Source organism: Bubalus bubalis, chromosome 9 (genome assembly GCF_019923935.1).
Source record: "Bubalus bubalis isolate 160015118507 breed Murrah chromosome 9, NDDB_SH_1, whole genome shotgun sequence".
NCBI lineage: Eukaryota > Metazoa > Chordata > Mammalia > Artiodactyla > Bovidae > Bubalus > Bubalus bubalis.
The window spans coordinates 104527039-104552212 of NC_059165.1; the positions used below are offsets into that span (position 1 = coordinate 104527039).

Sequence of the window (25174 nt, forward strand, 5' to 3'; positions counted from 1 at the left end):
CTCAGCCTATCAGCTTCCAAGGCTCTCGTCCCATTCATCCCTTCGCTCGGCTTTCGGCCGCTGAACTACAGTTCCCAGTAGGTGTGACCGCGCCGCGCCGCACTACTTCCGGCTGCTAAAGATGGCGGCTTCCTAGCGGGTCAGCGGATGAGTAGGAAGGAGGCTCAGGCAACGGTGAGCAGAAACTGGGTGGTGAAAGCGTGCGGGATCCGTCCTTAAAGGCCCAACTTCCTTAGCCCCAGAAATTCAGCCCCTCACTTGCTCTGAGGCTTCCGCCTTCAGCTCTAGTTTCTCCTGCAGTCTAACCTCCATCTCTCTTGCTGCAGCTATGCTTTCCTTAGAGATTATGGGGGCTGCAAGGCGCTCAGACATCATCCCCGGCACCCTTCACCCATTGCCCAGACAGGCAAACTGTTCCACTGGCGCCCCGTTTTTCCGCAAAGGAATTGTAACACCCAGATCTCTGCAGTGTGCAGACACCGCCTAAGCAGTCACTACGGAGGGGAGAACCCTAGAAGTTTGTATCCTTATTTCACCAAGACATTTTCAGTTTCCGGTGACAGAACCCCCAACTCAGTCTGGCTTAAGCAAGAAAGGGAATTTAGGCATAGCTGGATCCGGGCGCTGAGAAGTCTTTCATTTTCTGGGTGAGCATCACTTCAGGCAAGCTCTTTCCCCTCATGGAAGCAAGAGAGGCTCCTAGCAGCTTTGGACTTGTAACCTCCCAGTACTGCAATTCGGAACTGCCCCTCTCTGGCGTGTTCTGGGTCATGTCCTCATCTCTGAGCCATTCATGGTGGCCAGATGAGCACCCTAGCCAAAACGGGGAGAGAAGGGGTTAGCTCTACGAAAAAAAGGGGGAGGCTCTTATTTCAAATCAGAGTGGATGCTGGGTTGATAAGTGTAAAAGGCACCCATCCTACAGATGAGGAAACTGAGCCCCTGAGCGGAATGACTTATTGTCAGTAAGCGACTTATGACCTGTTCTCTCCAGTAACCAAATGCTTTTAAAAGCCCTAGGGAAAGGATCCTGGCTTCCCTCATCCCTGCTGCATCCAGCCACTCCGGAGCCATGGAGGTGGCGGAGCCCAGCTGTCCCACGGAAGAGGAGGAAGAAGAGGAGGAGGAAGAGGAGCAGTCAGCTGAGCCCAGGCCCCGCACTCGCTCCAACCCTGAGGGGGCTGAGGACCGGGGGCTGGGGGCTCAGACCAGTGTGGGCAGCCGCAGTGAGGGTGAGGGCGAGGCGGCCAGTGCTGATGATGGGACCGCCAACCCTCCAGGAGCTGGTCCCAAGCCGTGGCAGGTGCCTCCACCAGCCCCAGAGGTCCAGGTGCGGACCCCAAGGGTCAACTGTCCAGAGAAAGTGGTAAGTGAGAGGCTTGGCCTGTGGCTTTGAGATGTTAGGGAACCTTGGGTTAAATGTCAGTCTTTAGGATTCACTCTGGAAAACAGTCCCTTTTTATTAGTGTCCTAGGGCAGCTGGGCTTCCCAAGTGGTTCAGTGGTAAAGAATCCACCTACCAGTGCAGGAGACGCTGGTTCAATCCATGGGTCAGGAAGATCCCCGGGAGAAGGGCATGGTAACTCACTCCAGTGTTCTTACATGGAGAATACGATGGACAGAGGAACCTGGAGGGCTACAGTCCATGGGGTCGTAAAGAGCTGGACACAACTGAAGTGGATTCAGTAGCCCTGCGGCATGTGGGATCTGAGTTCCTTGACCAGGGGTCAAACCTTTGTCCGCTGCATTGGAAGGCGGATTCTTAACCACTGGACCCCCAGGGAAGTCCCTCAGCTGCCTCCTTCTAGAGTGGATGGATTGGGAACTGGGAGTCATCATATAACCTTCTCCCATAGGGCTGCTTGGAGAGGGCCAGCAGAGTGGCATGGGGGCCTGCAGTGACATCCAGTTGCCAGGTACTGCTGGTCAAAGCTCTCACTAGCCTCCAAATTTGTTGCAGATCATCTGCCTGGACCTGTCAGAGGAAATGGCGCTGCCAAAGCTTGAGTCATTCAATGGGTAAGAGGGGTTATTTGGGGGCTGGAGTTTGCCACCATGGCTGGGAGGAGCCCAGCCCCCAAAATGCAGGGTTGTCTCTCTGAGACTAACTCCTGGGTCCTGGAGGGATTGGAGAGTAACCGTGATAACTGGTAATGTTACCGCTGCAGCCCACTGGGGTTCTGTTCTCAGCACTTGAGAACTGTCACACTCCACCCATGTCACAGCCATGACTTGGAAACTCCGAGAAGCAAGGTTAATTACCCAAGGCCTCCTGGCAAATGGGCAGAGCCAGATTCAGAGTGAGACCTGGCTGACTCCAAAGTCCTGGCCTGTGAGCAGCCAAGTCTCATTGGGATCAGGCAGCAGGGCCTGAGCACAAGCCTACCTCCCCTTCCCTGGCATTCCTGATGACCCATGATTGAGCCAAGGTGGGGTGCCTCCTGTGGATCAGATGTGAGGCCCCGGCTGGCCAGAGGGACCCATTCAGTGAGGGCAAGAGCTGGAGAGAGTCAGCTGGGCTGGGTTTGCGGCTGGGCTCTACCACCTGCCCGGCTGCATGACCTGGGCCTTAACCACTGCCTCGCTCTCACCCCAGCTCCAAAACCAACGCCCTCAACGTCTCCCAGAAAATGATCGAAATGTTCGTGCGGACAAAACACAAAATTGACAAGAGCCACGAATTTGCACTGGTCGTGGTGAACGACGACACTGCCTGGGTGAGGCTGGGGGGCAAGACTGGTTCCGCTGGGGTCCCCCAGGGGTCAGAGAGCACCGCGCTGAGTTTCAGTCTTCCCTGCAGCTGTCTGGCCTGACCTCGGACCCCCGTGAACTCTGCAGCTGCCTCTATGACCTGGAAACAGCTTCCTGTTCCACTTTCAGTATCCTTTCCATGCAGGGAGGAGAATGGCCCCAGTCCTGAGGGAAAGGGGGATTTGAGTCACTAAGGGCTTTCAGGTCATCTGATTCCAGCCCCCTAGTTTATGATCTGTGCTGAGGGGAAACAAGCTCAGAGAGGGCAAACGACTGGAACAGAGTCACATAGCGTGTCTCCTGGCAACAGGCTCAGAGGCACCTGTACTCTCCCAGCCTCTGGAGGAGGGAAACCATCCACTTCTGTCTACCCATGCACTGCACTGCTCTCCTTAGCATTCCCACCAGATCTGGAAGGTCTCTTCAGCCTCATGTAAGTCCCCCAAGGGGAAATTATTACTCACCTTTGAAGAGAAGAACCCCTTCTGGGTAAAAGCTCCAAACAGCCCAGAAATAGTCCTTTCAGGAGGCCGAAAGGCTTCCTTTCTCATCCTTTCCCCCTGGAACAGTTGCTCACTTACCTGTCTGAAAGCATTTTTGCAAAAGAGGTTCTTTTTCAATCCTGCCCTCTGTGTTACTTTCTTTGTTTTTCCTTCAAATTTGTTTATTTATGTATTTCTTTTTGACTGTGCTGGGTCTCGGCTTTCTCTAGTTGCAGTGAGCGGGCTTCTCACTGCAGCGGCGTCTCTTGTTCCAGAGCTCAGGCTGTAGGTGCACAGGCTTTAGTAGATGAAGCACGTGGGCACAGTAGTTACAACTTGTGGGCTCTGGAACACGGGCTCTGTAGTTGTGGCACTTGGGTATAGTTGCTCTGTGGCATGTGGGATCTTCCCAGACCAGGGATCCAGCCAGTGTCCCTTGTAATGCAAGGCAGATTCTTAACATCTGGACCACCAAGGACGTTCCTCTGGCTTATGTTCTGACAGCCCAGTGGTCCGCCACTACTTTGTTTTAACTGCAGGGCAGCAAACTTTTTCTTTAAAGGGCCAGATAGGAAACATTTTTGGCTTTGTGGGCCATATGGTCACTGTCGTGGTGACCAGACTCTGCAGTTGTAATCCGAGCAAGCTCTGGCTTTGGGGGTCAGCAAAACCTCTGATGGAGCAGGCGAGGTCAGGCAGAAAGGTGAGGCTGGGGAGGTGCCAAGGCAGAGGGAACAGCATGGGGAAAGGTTCAGAGGCAACAGTGAGCTTGGGAGGGGTCAGGTGCGGCCTCACACACCCGGTGAGGAGCTGGGCTCTCCTGGGGGACGAGAAGGGTGGGCCACCAGGGTGCACTCTCACCCTCCCTGCGTCCTGCTGCACAGCCAGCAGAAGACTGAGCTGCCAGTCACGGAGAACGTGCAGACGATCCCGCCACCCTATGTGGTCCGAACCATCCTGGTCTATAGCCGTCCACCCTGCCAGCCCCAGTTCTCCCTGACAGAGCCCATGAAGGTGAGTAAGACCCGGGAGAAGGAAGGATGCCTGCAGCCAGCACGAAGGTGGTTAGATACTAGGAGGGACTTCCTGACCACAGGTGCTGGGGTACCTAGACTCAGGTTCCCGGAATCTAGAGATTTGTGGTCATGGGGCCATGGGGTGACCCTAGTCCCGAAGGCTACCTTTCTTCCCCTGCAGAAAATGTTCCAGTGCCCGTATTTCTTCTTTGATGTTGTTTACATCCACAACGGCGCTGACGAGAAGGAGGAGGAAATGAGCTGGAAGGTGAGAGGCCATCGTGAGTGTGGGCGGCAGGTGGATGTACATGGGAGGGCTCCGAACCCACCTGCCCCAGCCCTAAGGGAAAGGAGGCCCTTTTCAGTAAGGGCCTTCAGGGCATCTGATGCCAACCCCCTAGATTATGATCTGTGCTGAAGAAAAGCAGGCTCAGAGAGGGCAAGAAACCAGGCCAGGGTCACACAGCATGTCTCAGGCACAGTGGTGCCTGGCAACAGGCTCAGAGGCACCTGTACTCTTATGGGGTCGGGAGGAGGGAAGCCACCTGCCCCTGCCCACTCATGCACTACTCTGCCATTAGCCTTCTCCTTACCATCCCTGGCCCCTCTAGATCATGGTCAGTCAGATTCCAACATTTCCCACTTGTCTGCAGTGAACTAATGGGGCTGTTGAGACAGTGGCCCAGGAGCATGTAGGGTCCTATCCACCTCATCCCCAACATCCCCTGCTTCTCTCTCTTCCTGCTTTTTCTGTCTCTGTGCCCTCTGCCTGGAGCACACTTCCCTCCCTGCCTCGCCAGGCTCTGCTGGTCCTTTACATTCCAGCCCTGAACTAGTTATGACTTCCCCAGTCGGCGGCCGCTTATCTCTCTGAGCCTCACTTGACCCAACTGTGAGCAGAGGGGGTTGAGCCCAGCTCCTACTTATATGTCAGTACCCAAACTGGAAGTCCCACTCTGAGAAGCCTTCCCTGCTCCTCTGGGTAGATCAGCGTCAGAGGGCTGGGGGTCATGTGCTTCTCCAGACTAGGGGCTCCAGCTCTGAGACCTCTTGGGGTGGGTGGGTGGCAGGAAATGTTTGCTGAATGGGGGAATAGTTTCTGCCTGGCAAACTCCTCTTTACCCTTCAGAACTCATCCCTGCTGCCCCTCCTGGGAGGCCCTCCAAGACAGGGAGGGCTTGTCAGCAGAACATCTGCATGAACAGCCCTTCCTTGGCCCCACAGGACATGTTTGCCTTCATGGGAAGCCTGGATACCAAGGGTACCAGTTATAAGTACGAAGTGGCACTGGCTGGGCCAGCCCTTGAGCTTCACAACTGTATGGCCAAGCTGCTGGCTCATCCACTGCAGCGGCCTTGCCAAAGCCATGCCTCCTACAGCCTGCTGGAGGAGGACGATGAAGCCACTGAGGTTGAGGCCACTGTCTGAACCATCCCTGTTCATCCAACCTTCTTGTACAATGAAACCCTTGGCATTGAACGCTGGTTCTCAGACTGGGCTCCTTGGGACCCCCAGAGGGGGTTCTAGGAAGTATCTGAGGCACCTGGGCAGCCCTGAAGGAACCCTAAGATTCCAGGAAGCATCCCAGGGACTCTAGACACCCAGTCCCCATGTTTCCCAGCCCACATCCCACTCCCAAGTTTTTCAGCTGTAATTTTTGTTCTGCTTTGTGTGTTTTTGTCATCAGAATAAAAATCTGAGACTCCCTAACCCAAGTCCACTGTTCATTGAAATCTTTTGGGTTGCAAGTGACAGAAAACCCACCCGCTGAACTGAAAGGAGAATGGCTAGGTTCTTGTAGATAAGAAGCTGAGATGCAGCTTTAGGCTTGGCTGTATCCAGGTGCTCTGACATTGCTTTGGGGAGAGCTGAAACACCCTGCATGGTTGGTTTTCAGTGTGCCCTGCTTTCCTCCCAACCTGCGGAAAGGGGTAATACGGCTGAGCACTATGCAAATCCCAGCCCAGGTGACTTGAGGGCTCTCACAGCAGCCCCTATGACAGGCCTTGGCTTGGGTCAGTCATGGACCAGAACTGTGGAATGCTCTCATCAGCCAGGCTTCGCTCAAGCCTTTCTGGGAAGAGATGTTTATAGTTCCATCAGGAAATAGTGTGGATGCTCCCCAGAGGAAGGGAAACAGAGATAACACGTCCATCACTCAACTTATCTTCCTGGATAATGAGCAGTTGTGGAAAAAAAAACAAAAAATCTTACCAGCTAGATTTTCTCACTTTCATATAAAACGAAAATAGCTTTATCAAGAAACAGCTTTACTTTCCCAGGAGCATTTACTGGGCACCTGTGTGCTAGGCCCCTCTTTCAACTTAACACCAGCCTGGAAGGGATTATTCTCCCATTCTGCATATAGGGAAACTAACACCCTAAGAGGCCCAGGGCTCCAAAGTAATGGACTTCAGACTCCTCAGGGCTGAAAACGGACGACGCAGAGCCTCCGCAGGCAGTAGCTATTAATTGAAACCTTACATTACTGTCAGGGCTGCGTGCGCCTCGGCAGATGGTTCCAGAAGACTCAGTACCCTGTGGGCACCACCGGGTCCCGGGGATCGTAGTTCCACCCCCTCCAACAGGGTGTGTTCTTGTTTACACCGTTTTGAGAGATAAGGGCACACATGGCGACCTCCACCCTCCCGGGCCCTTATCGGAGGCCCCAAACATTATTTGGCCCTGAGCAAACATCACTTGGCCCTGGGCACTTCTTGGTGTCGCGGGCTCGGACCAGCACTAAAGCTCCCGACCCTCGATGTGGGCGACAATGCGGCGCCGGTCAGCCTGGCTGGGGTCGCTGCAATGCACCAAGGCGCGGAGAAGGAAGCCGAGGGGCGGAGCGGCGCGTGCGCACAAGGGCGCCGCGGGAAGTTGGAAACCGGCAGGCGGCGCGACCAGGTGGCTGCCCCAAGGGGACAGCCGGGGCATGGGCCCGGCTGTAGGTTTGGCGCGGCGGCTGCGGACGGCGCTGCAGGAGGAGGAGTTGCGGTGAGGGCAGGGCCTGGGTGGGCGGGCCAGGGGTGGGGGTAGGGGGCGAGTGTCAAGGTCCACTCTGACCTTCTATCCCTAGATCTGTGGAGGAGTTGCTGCGCCGCGGTGCCGACCCCAATCTGGTACTCGAGGATGGCGCGGCGGCCATGCACCTGGCGGCCAGAGCCCAGCACCTACGGAGTCTGTGTTGCCTCGAGGCCCTGCTGCGCCGAGGCGGGGACCCCAACGCTCGGTGAGGCCGGGTGTGGGCTCAGGGTAGGTCTTCCGTGAACGAGAGCTGTCTCCCGAGTACGAGGACCAGACCTGGGAGTCCTGAAGAGGGCGTCCAAGGATGCGGACTCAATCCCCGGGGGCGAAGCTTAGGGGATCTGGGGAGGGATCTTGAGGGTTCAAAGGCAGAGGCAGGGTACCAGACCCAGGGTAGGGTATGAGATTGCGCCGGGGTCAAAATGGGAATCAGAGTTTCAGATCCGGCGGTAGAAGCTCTAGAGTCAGAGAGCAGAGGTTTGGGTCCCAGCTCGAGGGCGCAGTTTCGAAGGGTGGCATCTCAGGCTGGAGGGCAGAGATGGAGGGCCGAGAGCCAGGGCTCCCGGACGCGGAGATGGAGATACTTCACTGACCCCCTCCTCCGCTCATGCCCTAGATCGGCCGAGGCACTGACACCGCTGCATGTGGCCGCTGCCTGGGGCTGTCGCCGGGGCCTGGAACTGCTACTGAGCCAGGGAGCGGACCCCGCGCTCCGCGACCGGGTAGGGGGCCCCATCGCAGTCTGTAGCAAGGCAAACCCGGAGGGAGGGAAAGAGGAAGGAGAGGAAGAGAGGGAGGGAAGGGGGCGCCCCCTACTGACCGCACCCCTGCAGGACGGATTCCTGCCTCTGGACCTGGCGGAGCAGCAGGGGCACCAGAACTGTGCCCGTCTGCTTCGGGAGCTGGAGACTCGGACCAGGACCCCAACCCGGACCTGGAAAGGCTCCCGGAAGCCAGAACCCGAGCCAGAGCTTGGAGGTGAGTGGTATCTGGGCGGCTGGGAGTGGTTAGCCTCTGATATAACTTTGCAGATCTCTGCGTCTAATGCCCAGGGTTTCACCACCAGGGGCTCTGGTCTGTCTCTGCCTCTGCCTCGCTCCTTCCTCTTTGTGATTGCACCCGCCTGTTTCAGTCCGATCTGACGTTGATCTTTGTCTCTCACTTCCTCTTCCCCTCCTTTCTGACTTCCCTCTTACCCCCTGCTCCAGGCCCAGGCCCTTGTGAAAAGGGGCTGGATACCAGCCCCTCCGGTCCTCCTAATGTGATGCTGAACTCTACAACACTGGGCACAGGTGACGGCAAGGACATGAGCCTGGAGGCTGGCCCTGGACCCCCCGGCCTGCTTGCCCACCCTGAGGCTGCTGACACAGATGGTGGATTGGAGTCCCCCCTGGGGCGCTGGGACTGCAGCTCGGTGACCTCCTTTGTCACCGCTGTTGAGGCCTTAGGAGCTGAGAACCTAACTGGCCACACCTCCCCCTGGGCTGGTGTCCGACTCTCCCAGAGGGTGCCAAGGTCTTTGGGTACCCTACAGCTGGCACATCAACCCCTCATGGAGGACAGGGAGGCAGAACTAAGTGCCCATCTGCAGGCCCTGACTCTGACCTTGCCAGATGATTCCCCCTCCCCCAAGTTCTTCCCAGACAGGAGCCCAACCCATAGTCCCCCTTGGGAACTGCTGCCTGGACCTTCTGACACCCACATCGCAAGAGAGGACCAGCTATCCCCCGACAGTGATTTGGCTGCCCTCTGGCTGACAGAGGATGAGGCAAGCGCCACAGTGGGCAGGGACCCCAGCCCCTGTGATCAGTGTCCACCGGACCCTACCATGTCTGACCTGGAGCTGCTGCAAGGGCTCCGGGCGCTTGGCAAGAGCCCGGGTCCCATCACGTCCTTCACCCGGCCACGCTACCTCCAACGGCTGAAAGAAGCCCAGGCTGCTCCTAGTGAGTATCCAGAGTTCAAGGAGTCTCCGGGAATCTTCCAAGATCCCTTGGCTCTGAGTGCAACCTACTTCTCCCTTCATCTCTGGGAACCACCTTTTCCTTTGTCTTTCTTGACCCAGTTTCCCTTCCCAGGCCCAGACTTTTCAAGGCACAGCCCAGAGCTGGCCGAAGCCCTGCGGACAGGCCGTATCCCAGATGCCCAAGCTGATGAAGATGCACTTGCCCAGCAGTTTGAGCGGCCAGACCCCACCAGACGGTGGCGGGAGGGGGTCGTGAAGTCCAGCTTCACATATCTGCTGCTGGACCCCAGGTACTTGGAGCAGGAATGACTCAGAAGTGGGAGCTGGAACATTCTGAGATTGGTTCTTACCTGCTCTGTGTCTTTTCTTTTTTTTAATTTATTTTTGGCTACACTGGGTCTTCTTTGCTGCAGGCGGGCTTTCTCTAGTTGTGGCAAGCCAGGGCTACTCTCCATTGCGGCGCGCAGGCTTCTCATGGCAGTGGATTCTCTTCTTGTAGAGCACAGGCTCTAGGCACAAGGGCTTCAGTAGTTAAAGCACGCAGGCTCAATAGTTGGGGGCGTGTGGGCTCTAGGGCATGCGACTTCAGTAGTTGGGGCACACAAGCTCAGTAATTGTGGCTCACCGCCCTAGAGCTTGTAGGTTTCAGTAGCTGTGGTCCCCAGGATTAGTTGCTCCGCAGCATGTGGAATCTTCCCAGACCAGGAATCAAACCTGTGTCCATGTCCCCTGCACCGGCAGGTAGATTCTTATCCGCTGTATTACCAGGGAAGTCCTGCTGTGCGTCTTTAGGAAGGGAACTGGCTCTCTCTGGTCATCAGCTTCTTGATCAGTAAAAGGCAACTGGATCCACGTCAAGCTGCTGAGTGTCCTTGGGGATCAGCTACCCACCCTGCCTTTTATAAAAGGGGTCACTGGACATGGGTTCAGTTTGCTCTGTGTCATTAAGGATTATCTCTGGGGCAACTCTCATCACTTTCCCCTCTCTGAGCCATCTACTTCATCTAGGAAGACTCAGGACCTGCCAGCCCGAGCCTTCTCACTGACCCTGGCTGAATGCCTTCGGATTTTTGTCCAGGCCATCTTCTACGTGGGCAAGGGAACACGGGCCCGGCCAGACGTTCACCTCTGGGAGGCCCTTAGCCACCGAAGACGGCCAGGAAAACAGGTATGAGGATGAGTAGCAGGTTTGTGGCAGGGGTGGCCCAGCTAGGGGCAGGTAGGGGGAATTGTGGGGCAAACCTCTGACCCTGCCCTGGCTGCCCCCAGGCCTGTCCCAAGGTACGCCGGATCTTGGACATCTGGGCCACTGGTCGTGGCATTGTTTCCCTGCATTGCTTCCAGCATGTGGTCCCTGCAGAGGCTTACACTCGAGAAGCGTGTCTTGTGGATGCTCTAGGTAGGTGCCTGGCTTGTGGGGTAGGGGCACAGGAAGGGCACTTGATCTACTGATTCCCTGACCCCTTCCCCATCACAGCTGTCCATTCAGCCAATGAGCAATTATTGAGCACCAACTATGTACCAGCACGTGCACATATTTTACTCCATTGGTTTATCCCTGCTTGAGGGCAGTACCCCGTGGGTTCCCTGGCACAAACTTCTGCCAGCAGTTTCCGGAGGCTGCCTTCATGACCTTATTCCTAATCTCCCCAGGAATCCAGATGCTGACTAACCAGAAGCAAGGACACTGCTATGGAGTGGTGGCTGACTGGCCCCTCACCCGGCGCCGCCGCTTGGGGGTACATCTGCTGCATCGTGCCCTCCTTGTCTTTCTGGCTGAGGGTGAGCGAGAGCTACGGCCCCAGGACATCTAGGCTTGTGCCTGAGCACTAGGGAATTGGCCATGTAACTTAAGTAGAGATCAAGGTGTTTGAATGTTTCAGCTGCCCCTACATTGAGAGCAGCCCCCCACCCCTACCCCCCCATCTCCAGCTCCAGAAGGCTGGTAAGGGAGCAGCAAGACAGATCTCCTCCTTGGGGTAAGGGAGAACTTTATTACAGATGGAACTGCTGGATAGGTAGTGAGCTCCCTGTCATGGGAGGAGAATAAGGGGATGTGGGAAGAGAACAAGTAGACCAGAAGGTTCTTTGGAACATGGTGCTTTGAAACATGTCAGTGCTTTGGCAGTTTGGTCCTATCTGGGCAAACAAGTGACCATTTTTATCTCCCTGATACAGACGACCCACGATGTAGGTTGTGCTGGGGGTTCCTGAGCTACATGCAGGAAATCTGCCCAGCTCAAGAGTCAAGTTTTGCTGCTTCCCAGTTGTGGGACCTCGGGCCAGTAATTTCTCTGTCTGAGCCTCAATTTCCTAAGTTGTACACAATGAGGAAAGTGCAAAATTCTACCTCAGGGGGTCATTGAGGGAATCAGATTAAACTGTCATGGGGTAAAGTGTTTGGCTCTGAGCCCTACTGACCCAGAGATGACCTTGCAGCCCAGGTGGAAAGTTTCTGGTGGAACGGGGTTGCAGGGGCATGCAGGATGTTCCTGAGGGGTGTGTTGTGTGTTGAGGGGTGGGTAGAGCTGGAGATTCATTGGAAGGACTGATGCTGAAGCTGAAACTCCAATACTTTGGCCACCTGATGTGAAGAACTGACTCATTGGAAAAGACCCTGATATTGGGAAAGATTGAAGGCAGGAGAAGGGAACGACAGAGGATGAGATGGTTGGATGGCATCACCGACTCTATGGACGTGAGTTTGAGCACGCTCCGGAAGTTGGTGATGAACAGGGAAGCCTGCATGCTGCAGTCCATGGGGTCACAAAGAGTCGGACACGACTGAGTGACTGAACTGAACTGAACTGAGAGCTGGAGAAGTCGTCGCAGTGTGGGTGTGAGACACCAGCCCTCCTTGGGATCCCTGTGTGACTGGAACCTCCTGGTGTTGCTTCTCTGAATCTGTGTCTTCAACTATAAAATGAGATTAACCTCGACTTTACACAAACAGCTTCAGTAAATGCCGAGCTACTATCCTAGGGAGGTATTGGCCGGGTCATTTAAATTTTTCAGAAGTGATCCGCTGCCTCATTGGGTTCATCACCTGCCTGTCATTGTGGCTCTGCCAACCAGGCCCTGCGGGGGGGCGGGGTAAGCGTCCATCTGCCTCCTGGCCTCCACTGCTGAGCCCATGGCTACTCTGGCTGTTGTAATAATTAAGACTACCTGCCTCTGGCTTGAGCCTGGGCTCTACTCTTTCAACGAGCTGATGACATCTCTCTCTCTGAGTGCCCCTTTAAAACAGCATGTCATGTCCCAAGAATACACAGAAAGAATCCAAAGACATCCCTCCCCACCCTCCCCCCAAAAAAGTTCCAGAAGAGATGGAATTTGTCTCACACAGTGTATCCCGACCTTGGCCCTACTGATTTTGAAGCCAAGTTGCTCCTTGCACTGGCGGCTGTCCTGTGTTCTGTAGGGTATCAGGCAGCATTTCTGGGATTAACACACAAGATGCCAGGAACATCTCCCCCCAAGTTGTGGTCATCAAAAATGTCTCCAGAATTTACCGACTGACAACAGTGTCCCTGTGAAGACCCCCAGTTTAAGCTAAAGGTGGGCTTGCAAACCAGGGGGGAAAGGATCAAAGGTGCAACAACTGAGGTGACAAGTCTCTCCTCCCACCACCCACACAAACGACATGGTAAGCCTAGATATACACACTTTATTAGAAGAAAATATAGGGACTTCCCTGGTGGTCCAGTGGCTAAGACTCCACCCTCCCAATGCAGGGGGCCTGGGTTCCATCCCTGGTCAAGGAACTAGATTCCCACATGCCTCAACTAAGACCCAGTGCAGCCAAATAAATAAATAAATATATATATTTTTTTTAAAGAATAAAATACAGATGGCTATGAAGCAGAGAAATCTGGATTCAAAAAATAGATTCAAAATAAAAATTGTCTTTGTGACAAGGAACCTAAAACCAAGTTATAAGATGAAATGGGACAGTAAAGAGGTACTAACTTGCTGTATGGTGTGAGGTAAAGAGGATTCAATGAATCCATGGGTATCAGGCACTCAGTACAGGGCTTTGCATACAGCTGACACTCCATTATGGCTACACTATTCAGATGCAATGGCCACTGAGCCTCATCTCAACTTTAGCATCAACCTCAGTTGGTTCTCCTCCTCTCCAGGGACTGTCTTCTGCTCCGGGAATGCTGCCCAAGCAGGCCCTGTGTTTTGAGAAGGGAGGTGAACTCGGAAAGCAAGCCTGGACCACCTACAGCCTCAAGTCTTTGTGGGTCAGCCCTGAAGGGGAGGTACCTGAGTCAATTCAGTCTGCACTTGGGGAAACTGAGGCTCAGGGTGGCCCTATGCTGTAGTCACTCAACACAAGTCTGGAGGCTCAGATTGTCACTTCTTTTTATTGAATTACAATAAGAGATGTGCAGGTTCGGTGGCTCCAGCCCCCTCCCAAGCCCTCCCTACTTGGGCAACAATAGCTCCCAGCGCCAAGGAATGGGGGATCAGGGGTCTCGGGCATGGTGGCGGGGGTCCCGAGAGTCCCCGCGGGGCTCGTGGGTCCTAGGATCAAGCACGGCGGACACGGAAGACAGCGGGGTGGCGGCCTGCCTCGGCCCTGGCATTGTGGGGGAGGGGGCTTCTGTACAAGGTCACCCTCCGCGGGGGTCACTGATGCGGCCCCGAAACACCGATGGGCCCCACAGGACTAGCAGAATCCAAGTGTGTCCACTTGGCTCCCACGAATGCCGCATCGTCCGGCCCAGCCGGCCAGGGGGCGTCTCCCTGACCTGACCCCGCCCACTGTAGCGAATGGCCCGCCCACCTGGTCCGTGCTGCAGGACCCAAGCCGGTTCAGGACTCTTCCTCCCGTTCTTCGGCTCACTAAGAGATACCCGGCCAGCTCAGTGGCTACTTCTTTTCCTCTGGGGGCGCAGGCAGGGGCTCGGGCAGGGCCTTGGGCGAGGGCTCGGGCTCCCAGAGCAGGAATTCGTGGAGCAGCGTGTTGACGGTCTCCGGACACTCCAGCATCACCATGTGACTGCCTTCATCGATGAGCTTCAGGAAGGCCAGGAGCAGGATCTGCAGAGGAGGTGGGCTCAGAGCGGCCAGAGCCAGGACCTGGGAGCTCAGGGCCGCTCAATCCCTATCTATGTATATCCTGCAGCATCAGGAAGTCCTTCGTGCAATCTACCCTATATTCCTTCTTTTCCATATAAGGGGGAGCTAGAGGATGGCCTGTCACCCTCCACGCGTTTTAAGTCGCTTCAGTCCTATCTGACTCTCTGCTACTCTATGGGCTATAGCCCGCCAGGCTCCTCTATTTACGGGATTTTCCAGGCAAGAATACTGGAACAGGTTGCCATACCCTCCTCCAGGGGATCTTCCTGACCCAGGGATCGAACTGGTGTCTCTTAAGTTTCCTGGCAGGCAAGTTCTTTACCACTAGCGCCGCCTATGAAGCTTGGCCTGTCACCCTGCTGGGGCCTAATTCAGTATTCATTCATTCTGCCTTTCTTAAGTTCCTACAATATGTCCAGAGCAGGATTTTTCAACTTGGGCACTCATGGCATTTGGGGCGGGATCCTTCTCTGAGATGGGGACTATAGGATGTTGAACAGCGCCCCTGGCTTCAATCTACTAGATGCCAATTGTAGCATCCCACTCCCCCACCACAGTGTGACAAAAATCTCTCCAGGGAATTCCCTGGTGGTCCAGTGGGTAGGACTCTGCATTCTCACTACTGAGGGCTCAGGTTCAACCCCTGGTTGGGGAACTAATATCCCACAAGTTGCATGGCATGGTCAAAAATAAAATAATAATAAAATTAAAATAAAATCAGACATTGCCAAAAATCTCTAGGGAGCAAAGTCATCTCAGTGGGAACTCACTGAGAGTGATAGACAGACAGAGTCTCTCATGCTAAGGTCAGGTTTCTCAATCTTCACAGGATAGACACTTGGCATTGGGTCATTTTCTGCAGTGGGGCTGTCTTGCTCCCTGTAGGTAACTGAAGAGCATCCCCGGCCTCCACCCACCAGGTTCCAGAAGCACCTCCCTCGCTCACGGTCATGACATGTCTACAGACATTTTTCAAGTGTCCCCTGTGGGGCAGAATCATCCCTGGTTAAGAACCGATGGTACAGAGCTATTCTAAGCACTAAGGATCCTAAGACCCTTTCTGGGGAATCTGATCTAAAGACTCCCACTCACTCTCTTGCAGGATTATGTTGCCCATCACAAATGCCAACTGTGAAGAGTGCCTTTTTTTGGGGGGGCCACGCCACATGGCATGTGGGATTCTAGTTCCCCAACGAAGGATCGAACCCATGCCCCCTGCAGTGGAAGTGTGAAGTGCTAACCACTGGACCGCCAGGGAGGTCTGGCGAAGGGTGCCTTTTAGCGGGCAGAGGGGACAACACATAATCCAAACTCCTGTCCCAGGCAGCCCCACTTTCTGGACTCCACCTTTGACCCTCAATCTAAGCTCTGATGTCCCTGGGGCTGGAGCACAGAGCAGAGTCCCCCTGGGCTGTGCAGGGGGGATTTGAGGGGTGTGGTGACTGGGGTGCCATACCTCAGCCATGCGCTGGTCTTCCTCCACTGGCACAAACTTGTCGTGCATGCCATGGACAAGCAAAACCGGCACGGTGAGCTCAGCGTGGTAGACCTCGTCGCCCTCGGGCCAGTACTGGCCGCTCATCATGGCCCGAAGCACAAAGGAAGACACGTTGAACGCGTTGCCCTCCTTCAGCAGCTGCTTTTCTTTGGCCCCTTGGCGGGCAAAGCCGGCCCTGGGGGTGGGGGGTGGGTGGGGAGCACCGCTGGAGCCCTCAGGCCATCTCAGCCACCAGCGGTGCTCCGCATGCCAGCCCCAGCCATGTAGCCTCCCCTCCCATCCAGCTTGGGGAGCTGTCGGGGCTGGGCCGGGTCACTCACTTGAGGAAGCTCCAGGCCAGACAGGGCGACAAGCAGTGCAGGACGCACGTGGGCATGTTGAAGACGGAGCAGAGGCTGGGCTCCAGGGCCGTGGGCCCGCCGCCGTTGATCATGATCACTTTGTGCACCAGGTCTGGGTACTCGTGCGCCAGGAATGTGCAGAAGGAGACGCTGCCCCGTGGGCGGATGGGGGGGAGGGTCGAAAGGCAGCGGTCAGCAGGATACAAGCAGCGAGAGGGTGAATGCCCTCCCCTCACCCAGAGGCAGGTCCTTGAAGGCCAAGATTCTTCCCGTGGGGTCCATGAGCACCAAATGGGGGTGAGGGAAGGGAGGGGCAACCCAAATGCCCTGAAATTGTGTGACACTCTGTGTGTGTGTGTGTGTGTGTGTGTGTGTGCTAAAGGTGGATTTTTTTTTCTTTTGGAGAAAGGATCCAAATACAGAACTTTTATCAGATCCTCAAAATCATCATAACCCCCAAAGAGGTAAGAATTACTTATTGTCAAGTGTTGGGAAAGCTATTTGATTAAACAAAACCTTTGGCTTCTCAGAGAATGTCACTGTTTCCAGTGTATCCCTTCCCTTTAAATCTGCCTGCAATGCAGGAGACCCCGGTTTAATTCCCGGGTTGGAAAGATCTGCTGGAGAAAGGACAGGCTACCCACTCCAGTATTCTTGGGCTTCCCTTGTGGCTCAGCTGCTAAAGAATCCTCCTGCAATGCAGGAGACCTGGGCTCGATCCCTGAGTTGGGAAGATCCCCTGGAGAAGGGAAAGGCTACCCACTCCAGTATTCTGGCCTGGAGGATTCCATGGACTATATAGTCCATGGGGTCAGTAAGAGTCGGACACAGCTGAACAACTTTCATTTTCACTTCACCTTCCCTTTAAGGATCTTCTCTTATTGGCCTCTGGGTTTGTCTCATCTGCCTGCTTTATGCAAGGTGGAAGGGTGCAGGTACCTCTCATTACCCCGAAAGCAGGGTTTAGGCAAATGACGGCCTGAGGGCTAGCTGCTTGTTTCTGTTGTTAAACTTCACTTTAAAATTCCGTGAACGTGTACAATAGCTTATAAATAAAGATTTATTGGAACAAAGCCACACCCAAACAATTGTAAATTTGTTTACAATTATGTCTGCTTTCCTCCTTCTAGAGTGGTAGGCTTGTGAAGTTTCAACAGAGACCAACCATAAGGCCTGCAAACCTAAAGTATTTACTCTTTGGCCCTTTGAGAAAAAGTTCGCCCACTCCTGCTAAAAAGAGGAACAGGATACAAGCAGGAGTCAAAACGGGCTTGACTGTGCCAGTGACCCACTGTGTGTCCTCGGGCAGACTCCTTAGCCCCTGAGATATCATCTCCACATCTGTGACGCAGAAACTGTGCTGACCTCATAGGATTGTTATGGGGGTCACAGGAGTTTCCACACATGGGTGCTCATTTAATGGAGGAGTCATTATTGTAAGCATCTGCTTTGGGGTATGTTTTCATATGAACAAATAGGAGCTATGCTACTTCCTAGTCTGGCCTTCCTTTCTTTTATGTAACATTTCTTTTTCTTGTCTAATTGCATGCACTACAACCGCGAAAACAATGGCTCTCAACCTGGCTGGCTGATCAGACCCTGCCTTTCATCCTAGGTGAAGGACAGAATGGTACCACTTGGCAGTGATCAGACACCAAGACCCAGAGCCTTCCATGGTGTGGGCTCTCATCTAAATGCCCAGGTGGTATTATCTATCACCCCTTTAAGGGAGAGTACATGCATATTAAGTCACTTCAGTCATGTCCGATTCTTTGCACCCCTATGGACTGTAGCCCTCCAGGCTACTCTGTCTGGGAGGATTCTCCAGGCAAGAATACTGGAGTGGGTTGCCATGCCCTCATCCAGGGGCTCTTCCCAAGCCAGGGATCGGACCTGAGTCTCTTATATCTCCTGCATTGGCAGCCAGGTTCTTTACCACTAATGCCACCTGGGAAGCCCTTAAGGAGAGTGAATTGAAGTAAACTGTACCCTTGTAAACAAAAATTATGAGATTCCAATTAGTCTTTGCTTAGAGCCCTTTGGGTCTCCAGAGCAATTCTTGAATTTAGTAGAAGACAGTGGTTTTCAGCTAGGGGCGATTCTGCCCACCAGAGGACCTCGGCACTATCTACAGGCATTTCTGATTGTCACAGTCATCGCTAGACCACCGTGCTAGTTCAGGGATGGAGACACTGCTTTAAAACAATGTGAAACAGGGACTTCCCTGATGGTCCAGTGGCTAAGACTCTGCACTCCCAATGCAGGGGGCCTGGGTTCGATCCCAGGACAAGGAGCTAGATCCCACATGCAGCAACTAAGACCCAGTGCAGCCAAATTAAAATAAATAAATGATTAAAAAATAAAAATAAAATAAAACAATGTGAAACAACAGTATTGGTGGCAGGAGGCCATGTGTTGTTGTAGACGTTAGTGGGATTTTTCAAAAAGGGAAATCAATATTTTGTGAGTGGGTGTGGTTCCTGCCAGTCCCCACCCCTCACCCTCAACCCCACCGCAGCATTGGCTCACCCATAGGAATGCCCAATGAGCACGTTGCGCTTCTTGGCATAGCGCTTGAAGATTGCACGCATGTCCTCCGCCAGTGCATAGAAGGTGTAGGCGGCGGCCACTTGGGGCGCTGAACTGGCCCCGTGGCCGGCCAGGTCAGGCGCCACCACCTCGTAGCCCAGGCGCACAAAGAAGTCCAGCTGTTCCTTCCAGATGGCCAGGGAACCGCCGACACCGTGGATGAAAAAGAGCACCACGTCAGCCTGGGCGCCCTTACAGCTGGTGATGCGCTTCTCACAGTCAATGTGGATGGTCCGCTTGGGGCGTCGGGCTCGCCGCCGCCGTCCACCACTGCCGCTCCCAGCACTGCCTGGGACCGAGCGGCCATCGCTGCCCGCTGGGTCCGCCAGCTCTACCTCAAGGGCGGCTGGTGGCTCCCCGGAGCCATTCTGCCCGTGCAGGAGGTCAGCTCGTGGTGCCCGGCCCAGGTTCTCCACCAGTAACCGCCCATTGCGGTACACGGTGATTCTGCGCTGGCAGCGGACCAAGCCGGACTGGTCCCCCTGGGCGGCGTCCGACAGTGGTGGAGGTGGGGTCGGGGCCGGAGCGGGTCCCGCATGCTTTACCCGCAGCACACGGCCAGGTTTGACCTCCACAAATGTGTAGCCATCGCTGGACTCCACGCTCTCCAGTGGCCCTACTGCATTGGGTGGCGCGCCCAGCAGGCAGCAAAAGATCCCATCCGTCACGCCGGTCAGCATGGTGTGTCCTGTGAGTGGGGGTGACAGCCAGGTCAGAGGCTGTCTGAATAGGAAGCCCTTCATGCCCACACTACCCACTCTCTATACCTGGGGTGGGTGAGCTGCACTGGGAGGCCCTGTCTAGGCCCCAGTTTAGGGGTGGTCAGAACCAGGCACGGACTGAGATGTTTTGTCTGTTCAGTGCCTATGTGGTGGTCAGCCAGCCCCATGGGTCAGCCTAGTCTACCTCAAAGAGAAGGCTGTGGCTATGGCTGACACCAAGAGGCATCCATGGGGAAGGTGGTAGAATTGGGGGTTGGGGGGCTTCCTGGAGAAAGGGACATTGTGGCAAATGTGACTCATCCCTGAGGACCCTCTAGCTCAGGTTTATAACTTATGCCTTTCTAAATCTGTTCATTCATTTGTCCATTCATTCACTCATGCACTCTTTTGTTAACTCACTTTCACTAAACCAGCATAAGTTGAAGGCTCCAAAGATATCTTAAAAATATGCAGATCCCAACAATGAGCCCCCATCCCAGGCCTCTAAACGTGGTTTCTGAAAGTTGAGGCCCTGGGAGAGGAGTTTCAGGACTGAGCTCCAGAAGGCCTTACCCAGGTCCCCAAGATCATGGGTGCAATGGGTCTGTTTCACAGACCAACAAGCTGAGGCCCAGACACTCTGGAAAGAAGCTGCTCTGTCCCCACTGGTCAGTACCCTGGATTCTAGGGAACGTGATACACAGTCTCCAGTGGTGGAGGTGAGGATGGAGCCCTGGCTGGGGGCCTCCAGGCCTCCATTCCCGCTCCCTGGGCCACCCCCCGCCCCGCCGTGGCCATGGCAACTGCAGACAGTTACATAACTCGAGGGGGATACCCGTGCAGCGCACCCCCATTGTTTAGGCCCTGATGATGGGACCAACCCTTCCCCGTCCCCATCCTGGGCTCCGCGGGGATAATGAACGCCGAAAATCCAGCCTGGGGTAGCCCATACTTGCTGGTGGAGGGGGAGCAGGCCGCACCCCCCGCCTCCGGCGGGGTTCCAACCCGGAATTGCGGAGGGGGGCGCAAATGCGCCATGCCAGCCCCCTTCCACAGAGCCAGGCCCTCAGCTCCTGGGTGCCCGTCAGCCCTGTGGCGGGATCGAGGCCACTGGGGCACCGCGGCTTTCTAAGAGCCCGAGGGCGGGCTTTGTGGACACCCCCTCCAAAGTGAAAGATCCAGGGGCCTCAATGTCCCTTTCCCACGGTCCTCTCCCTGCTCACCTCATCGAGGGCCCTGGGACCCGGGGCAGGGCAGAGGGGTCCCGGGCAGAGAAGCCAGCGTCCGCCTGCAGGCGCCGTTTACATGGTGGCGCGGGGTCTGCCCGGGCACGTCTAAGCGGGCGGGCACGGGCCCGGGGCGGTCAGCGCGGGGACATCCCGCTACCTCCGAGCAAGCCGGCCCTTTAAGTGTCTCCCCGGGCGGGACCGTGAGCCGACTGACTGGCGTCTCGGCCAATCGCAGCTGCGCAATGACCTGGCCTAGTTAGACTGCCAATCAGACTCGGAAGCTCCGGGATTAGGGCGGGCTCTTGGGGCAACGGCCCTGCCCCGCTCAGGGGTTTACGGAGGTGGAAGGAGAGATTGGGCCTGGTCCAAAGCCGAGAAGGGGTCGGAACCTGAGGACTTCCGGGCCCCTGGGAGGTAGCAACCGGAGCCCTCCTCGCTGCAAAGAGGATTTCCTCGGCTAGCCTCAGCCTCCGTACTGGCCTGTCTCCTCTACACGTCGCCCCAATGCCCCTTTCTCTGAGCTCACCTTTTCTTTCTACAATATCGCAGATCTTTGCCATTTGCAAAGGAAATTGCAAAAGGCGAGGAAACAGGCTCATAAAGGGCACAAGGTCACAAAGTAAGCTGGAAGAGCAGAGATGGGACTTGGAACTACGGCTGTGTGACTCCAAGTCCTGAAAAGAGTTGTTCTTTAAACCATTAAACAGGTATCTTGGCGCTATTAGGAATTAGTTTCACAGATAGGCCATTTTAACTGTTGGTCAATTTAACTGGTGACTCTGGTCCCAGCTGGAGCCAGAGAGCCCACAATTCAAATTCAGCTTCTGCCGTTTGCTGATATATGACCTTGGGCAAGTCCCTTCCCTGAGACTCCATTTATTTCTTTATGAAATTAATTCCCTCTCCCGCATGTGTTAAAACACTTAGCGAGGAAAGTGTTCCATACGTTATTGACATTATTATTGTACTGCTGTCGTATTGACATTATTATTGTACTGCTGTCGTATTGTAGTGGTTTGCTAAATGATGGTGCAGGTAGGATGGGCTTCAGATGACAAGGGGTTAACCATCCCTTGCCCACTCCTTTCCCCTGGAATTTGCTGCCAGAGCCGGATTAGGTCCAGCCACCCACTCTTGCCCACTCAGGGTGCTCCTGGGAGACTACAGTTTTATTAATGCAGAAAAAAAATTCCCCGCCCCCTCCCCAAGGTGGGTGATGCTGCGGGGCGGGGGCGGGTTGGACCAGAGGGAGGGACTGGAGTCGGAGAAAGGAGAGTATCTGAAAAGGATTTTAAAAAGATGAACAGGAGAGCACCAAGCAAAGGAGGGAGGGTGTGTGTGTATGTCGAAGGCAGGCTTCAAATGCCTGTCAAATATTTTCCCTGGGGCAATAAGGCACCATAGAGGGTACGTAAGAAGGGAAAGAGCTCAGGTACGAGTATTAGAAAAATAGAGACTGAACGGAGACACCACCAAGGGCAAGCCTGCAATCCTTGAGTACTGCAGATTGAGAAATTGAATGACCACCCCAAGGACATCCAGCCAACTCCATCTCAGACCTCCTGGGCTCCCCGCCAAGGGGCGGAGACTTGGCTGAGGCGAAAGGAAAGATGCCAGCCAGTTGTGCGCCATCTGCCTTGCTCCCCCTGGGGGTGGGATTTTGAACCAGCCGTTTCCTGAGGCTGCCACCAGCTGCGCCACCGTCGCCCCCGGGCACCCTCTGCAGGTCTACAAGAGAAGAAACTATAACTCCCAGCAGACCCAGGGAAATAATGTTTTGTAGCCAAGCGCATGCGGAGAAGGCGCCGTTCGCCTGCCGCCTGCTGGTCCAGAAGAAGAACTACACTCTCCTGCGGGCACGGACGCTCAGGCCAGAGGTGCGGTGCGTCTACGTAGAACTACAATGCCCAGGGAAATGCGGTCTCCGCTGTAGAAGAAACTACATTTCCCAGAAGCCCTAGGCTGCGGAATAGCTGGAAACTGACGGCGTGCTGCGGCTGAACATGGCTTTCTCGGTCGGATCGGTCGGTTGCCTTTTGGGCCCCGTCAGTAGGTCAGCGGGGCTGCTGGGTGGCAGGTGAGTCTTCATGGGGACAGCTTCTCAAATCTGGGAGTAAGAGCGGCATCGAGGGCTGCCTCCAGGTATTTACCAGTCGCATGACCTTCCAGTGCCTTGCGAACTCCTCGAGTACCTTTTCCTTCCAGGCTCCCTCCCGGCTTTGATCTGGAAGCCGAAGCTTGGAAAGGTTGAGCTCCACGCGGAAGTCAGACAGCGCCCCCTCTGACCTTTCTCTCCGTCTCTGTGCTCCCGCAGGTGGCTCCAGGGTCCCCGGGCCTGGCTGGGGCTCCCCGACACCCGAAGACTCCCCGCCATTCAGCAGACCAGGGGCAGGACGCGCGGGAACGAGTATCAGCCAAGCAACATCAAACGCAAGAATAAGCATGGTTGGATCCGGCGCTTGAGCACGCCAAACGGCGTCCAGGTCATTCTTCGCCGCATGCACAAGGGTCGAAAATCATTGAGCCACTGAGGAGCGCGACGTGGCGGCTGGATCTCCCCATTAAAGCATTTCCCTCGCTTAGTCTGCGGCTGTTTTTGTGGAGAGCTGGGGAGCAAAGAGTCGGACACGACTGAGCGACTGAACTGAACCGGGGAGCAGGGACTACGGGGACGGACATGAATCCTCCTCTAGGCTTCGGGAAGAGGGAATGGGAAGTCAGACCTTGCCAGAGTGCCTTTTTACGCTCTTGAATTAGGAAGACTTTGGAGCAATAGTCCACAGATGGTACAGCGAACACTTTTGTAACCCAGTACATAGCTGTATTCACAACTCGTCCTGCCCTCTCCTGTGAGGCAGATCTAAATATTTCAGAATGCACCTCTCTAAAATAAGGTTCCATTAATACATATTAACAAAACTTTTCTCAGCTTAAAAAAAGTCAACAATTCCTTTATGTTGTTAAAAGTCTAATAAATGTTCAAATTTTCACTTGTCTTATAAAATGTCATAATTCTCACAAGTTCTAGGAAGGCTTGTGAGCGGTGGAAGGGGTTTGAACTCTCCACCTGCCCCTTGGGTATGGGCACTGTGATCTGGAGCAAGACCTTAGCCCTCTGAGGTTCTTTTGGTTCCCGTAAAAAGGGACTTCTCTGGTAGTCCAAGTGGTTAAGATTCTCAACTTTCCCACCTGCACGGGGGCAGGTTCAATCCTGTATGCTGGGTGGCGCGGCCAAAAATAAAGTAGATTCATCCTTAAAATGAGATGCTCATTTCTTCTTTGCTATGTTGGTGGTGGCGGTTTAGTCGTTAAGTCGAGTCAGACTCTTTGCAACCCCATGGACTACAGCCTGCCAGGCTTCTCTGTCCATGGGATTTTCCAGGCAAGTATACTGGAGTGGGTTGTCATTTCCTTCTCCGTGTTGTTGGAGTAATAATATTCTGTAACTTATTGAGTACTTCCTCAAAAAGTCCTTGTATCCAGGCTGTAGGCTGGGGGTGGGGTTTGTGGGGCTTATTCATACCCAGGCAATTTGGACCCAGTGCACAGTGGAGTCAGGGCTGGGAGGATGATCATGAGGATTGTAGAAGCCCAGAGGAGGCACTGGACCTTGCCTTGGGAAGAAGGCAGTAAGACAAGTCTTCTTTGAGAAGGTGGTCCAAAAGGAGAGATTGGACGAGTCAGGATAAAAGGTGGATGAAGGAGGCCGAAGAGTCCCAGAATTTCGGGGCAAGGAGGCGGGACTGGATCTTTGGGCTACTGGGGAGCCATGGGAAGTGTTTCAGAGATAGTCTATTCCGTCAGTTCAAAGATAGTCAAACGACTAGTGGGGAAGTTTCAGTTCAGTTCAGTCGCTCAGTTGTGTCCGACTCTTTGTGACCCCATGAATCGCAGCACGCCAGGCCTCCCTGTCCATCACCAACTCCCGGAGTTCACCCAGACTCACCTCCATCCAGCCATCTCATCCTCTGTTGTCCCCTTCTCCTCCTGCCCCCAATCCCTCCCAGCATCAGAGTCTTTTCCAATGAGTCAACTCTTCACATGAGGTGGCCAAAGTACTGGAGTTTCAGCTTTAGCATCATTCCTTCCAAAGAAATCCCAGGGCTGATCTCCTTCAGAATGGACTGGTTGGATCTCCTTGCAGTCCAAGGGACTCTCAAGAGTCTTCTCCAACACCACAGTTCAGAAGCATCAATTCTTGAGCGCTCAGCGTTCTTCCGAGTCCAACTCTCACATCCATACATGACCACAGGAAAAACCATAGCCTTGACTAGACGGACCTTTGTTGGCAAAGTAATGTCTCTGCTTTTGAATATGCTATCTAGGTTGGTCATAACTTTCCTTCCAAGGAATAAGCGTCTTTTAATTTCATGGCTGCAGTCACCATATGCAGTGATTTTGGAGCCCCCCAAAATAAAGTCTGACACTGTTTCCACTGTTTCCCCATCTATTTCCCATGAAGTGGTGGGACCAGATGCCATGATCT

General features: G+C 54.5%; 4 protein-coding genes across 8 annotated transcripts; 3 read left to right on the plus strand and 1 right to left on the minus strand.

Moving 5' to 3' along the window:
* The first annotated feature begins 23 nt into the window (after nucleotides 1–23).
* BABAM1 (BRISC and BRCA1 A complex member 1) lies at nucleotides 24–5959 on the plus strand. 3 transcript variants are annotated; one of them, XM_006057890.4, is made up of 10 exons: nucleotides 24–174; nucleotides 551–647; nucleotides 1015–1366; nucleotides 1961–2019; nucleotides 2597–2717; nucleotides 2801–2879; nucleotides 3160–3184; nucleotides 4118–4247; nucleotides 4431–4517; nucleotides 5474–5959. In XM_006057890.4, exons 3-10 carry the CDS (start codon nucleotides 1073–1075, stop codon nucleotides 5675–5677), a joined length of 999 nt encoding a protein of 332 aa, XP_006057952.2. In that variant the 5' UTR covers nucleotides 24–174; nucleotides 551–647; nucleotides 1015–1072; the 3' UTR covers nucleotides 5678–5959. The 3 variants fall into 3 exon arrangements, with proteins under 3 accessions (XP_006057952.2, XP_006057954.2, XP_025149574.2); XM_006057892.4 differs by having other exon boundaries at nucleotides 5379–5507; XM_025293789.3 differs by lacking the exon at nucleotides 551–647 and having other exon boundaries at nucleotides 43–174.
* Nucleotides 5960–6111: 152 nt separating this feature from the next.
* ANKLE1 (ankyrin repeat and LEM domain containing 1) lies at nucleotides 6112–11897 on the plus strand. 3 transcript variants are annotated; one of them, XM_025293787.3, is made up of 9 exons: nucleotides 6112–7243; nucleotides 7326–7501; nucleotides 7890–7995; nucleotides 8107–8251; nucleotides 8482–9219; nucleotides 9352–9529; nucleotides 10248–10407; nucleotides 10509–10638; nucleotides 10893–11897. In XM_025293787.3, exons 1-9 carry the CDS (start codon nucleotides 7058–7060, stop codon nucleotides 11051–11053), a joined length of 1980 nt encoding a protein of 659 aa, XP_025149572.3. In that variant the 5' UTR covers nucleotides 6112–7057; the 3' UTR covers nucleotides 11054–11897. The 3 variants fall into 3 exon arrangements, with proteins under 3 accessions (XP_025149572.3, XP_006057949.4, XP_025149573.3); XM_006057887.4 differs by having other exon boundaries at nucleotides 7326–7478; XM_025293788.3 differs by having other exon boundaries at nucleotides 7326–7478; nucleotides 10318–10407; nucleotides 10893–10978.
* Nucleotides 11898–13593: 1696 nt separating this feature from the next.
* On the minus strand, nucleotides 13594–20894 carry ABHD8 (abhydrolase domain containing 8). The gene is made up of 5 exons (XM_006057893.3): nucleotides 20683–20894; nucleotides 18699–19446; nucleotides 16149–16319; nucleotides 15787–16003; nucleotides 13594–14291 (listed from the first exon to the last, which is right to left on the minus strand). The coding sequence occupies exons 2-5, from the start codon at nucleotides 19436–19438 to the stop codon at nucleotides 14121–14123; spliced, it is 1299 nt and encodes a 432-aa protein (XP_006057955.1). The 5' UTR covers nucleotides 19439–19446; nucleotides 20683–20894; the 3' UTR covers nucleotides 13594–14120.
* A 1679-nt stretch (nucleotides 20895–22573) lies between these two features.
* Nucleotides 22574–23678, plus strand: MRPL34 (mitochondrial ribosomal protein L34). The gene is made up of 2 exons (XM_006057894.3): nucleotides 22574–22765; nucleotides 23003–23678. Exons 1-2 carry the CDS (start codon nucleotides 22692–22694, stop codon nucleotides 23217–23219), a joined length of 291 nt encoding a protein of 96 aa, XP_006057956.1. The 5' UTR covers nucleotides 22574–22691; the 3' UTR covers nucleotides 23220–23678.
* Nucleotides 23679–25174: the final 1496 nt, after the last annotated feature.

Coding starts and splice junctions, on each gene's coding strand:
- BABAM1 (XM_006057890.4), top strand. CDS start 1,073: ATGGAGGTGGCGGAGCCCAGCTGTCCCACGGAAGAGGAGGAAGAAGAG. Junction 1,367..1,960: donor TCAACTGTCCAGAGAAAGTG/GTAAGTGAGAGG, acceptor AATTTGTTGCAG/ATCATCTGCCTGGACCTGTC. Junction 3,185..4,117: donor GAAGGTCTCTTCAGCCTCAT/GTAAGTCCCCCA, acceptor CCTGCTGCACAG/CCAGCAGAAGACTGAGCTGC.
- ANKLE1 (XM_006057887.4), top strand. CDS start 7,011: ATGTGGGCGACAATGCGGCGCCGGTCAGCCTGGCTGGGGTCGCTGCAA. Junction 7,996..8,106: donor ACCCCGCGCTCCGCGACCGG/GTAGGGGGCCCC, acceptor GCACCCCTGCAG/GACGGATTCCTGCCTCTGGA. Junction 10,408..10,508: donor GAAGACGGCCAGGAAAACAG/GTATGAGGATGA, acceptor GGCTGCCCCCAG/GCCTGTCCCAAGGTACGCCG.
- ABHD8 (XM_006057893.3), bottom strand. CDS start 19,438: ATGCTGACCGGCGTGACGGATGGGATCTTTTGCTGCCTGCTGGGCGCG. Junction 16,004..16,148: donor CTGGCCTGGAGCTTCCTCAA/GTGAGTGACCCG, acceptor CCCCACCCCCAG/GGCCGGCTTTGCCCGCCAAG. Junction 14,292..15,786: donor AAGACCAGCGCATGGCTGAG/GTATGGCACCCC, acceptor CCTCCTCTGCAG/ATCCTGCTCCTGGCCTTCCT.
- MRPL34 (XM_006057894.3), top strand. CDS start 22,692: ATGGCTTTCTCGGTCGGATCGGTCGGTTGCCTTTTGGGCCCCGTCAGT. Junction 22,766..23,002: donor GCGGGGCTGCTGGGTGGCAG/GTGAGTCTTCAT, acceptor GTGCTCCCGCAG/GTGGCTCCAGGGTCCCCGGG.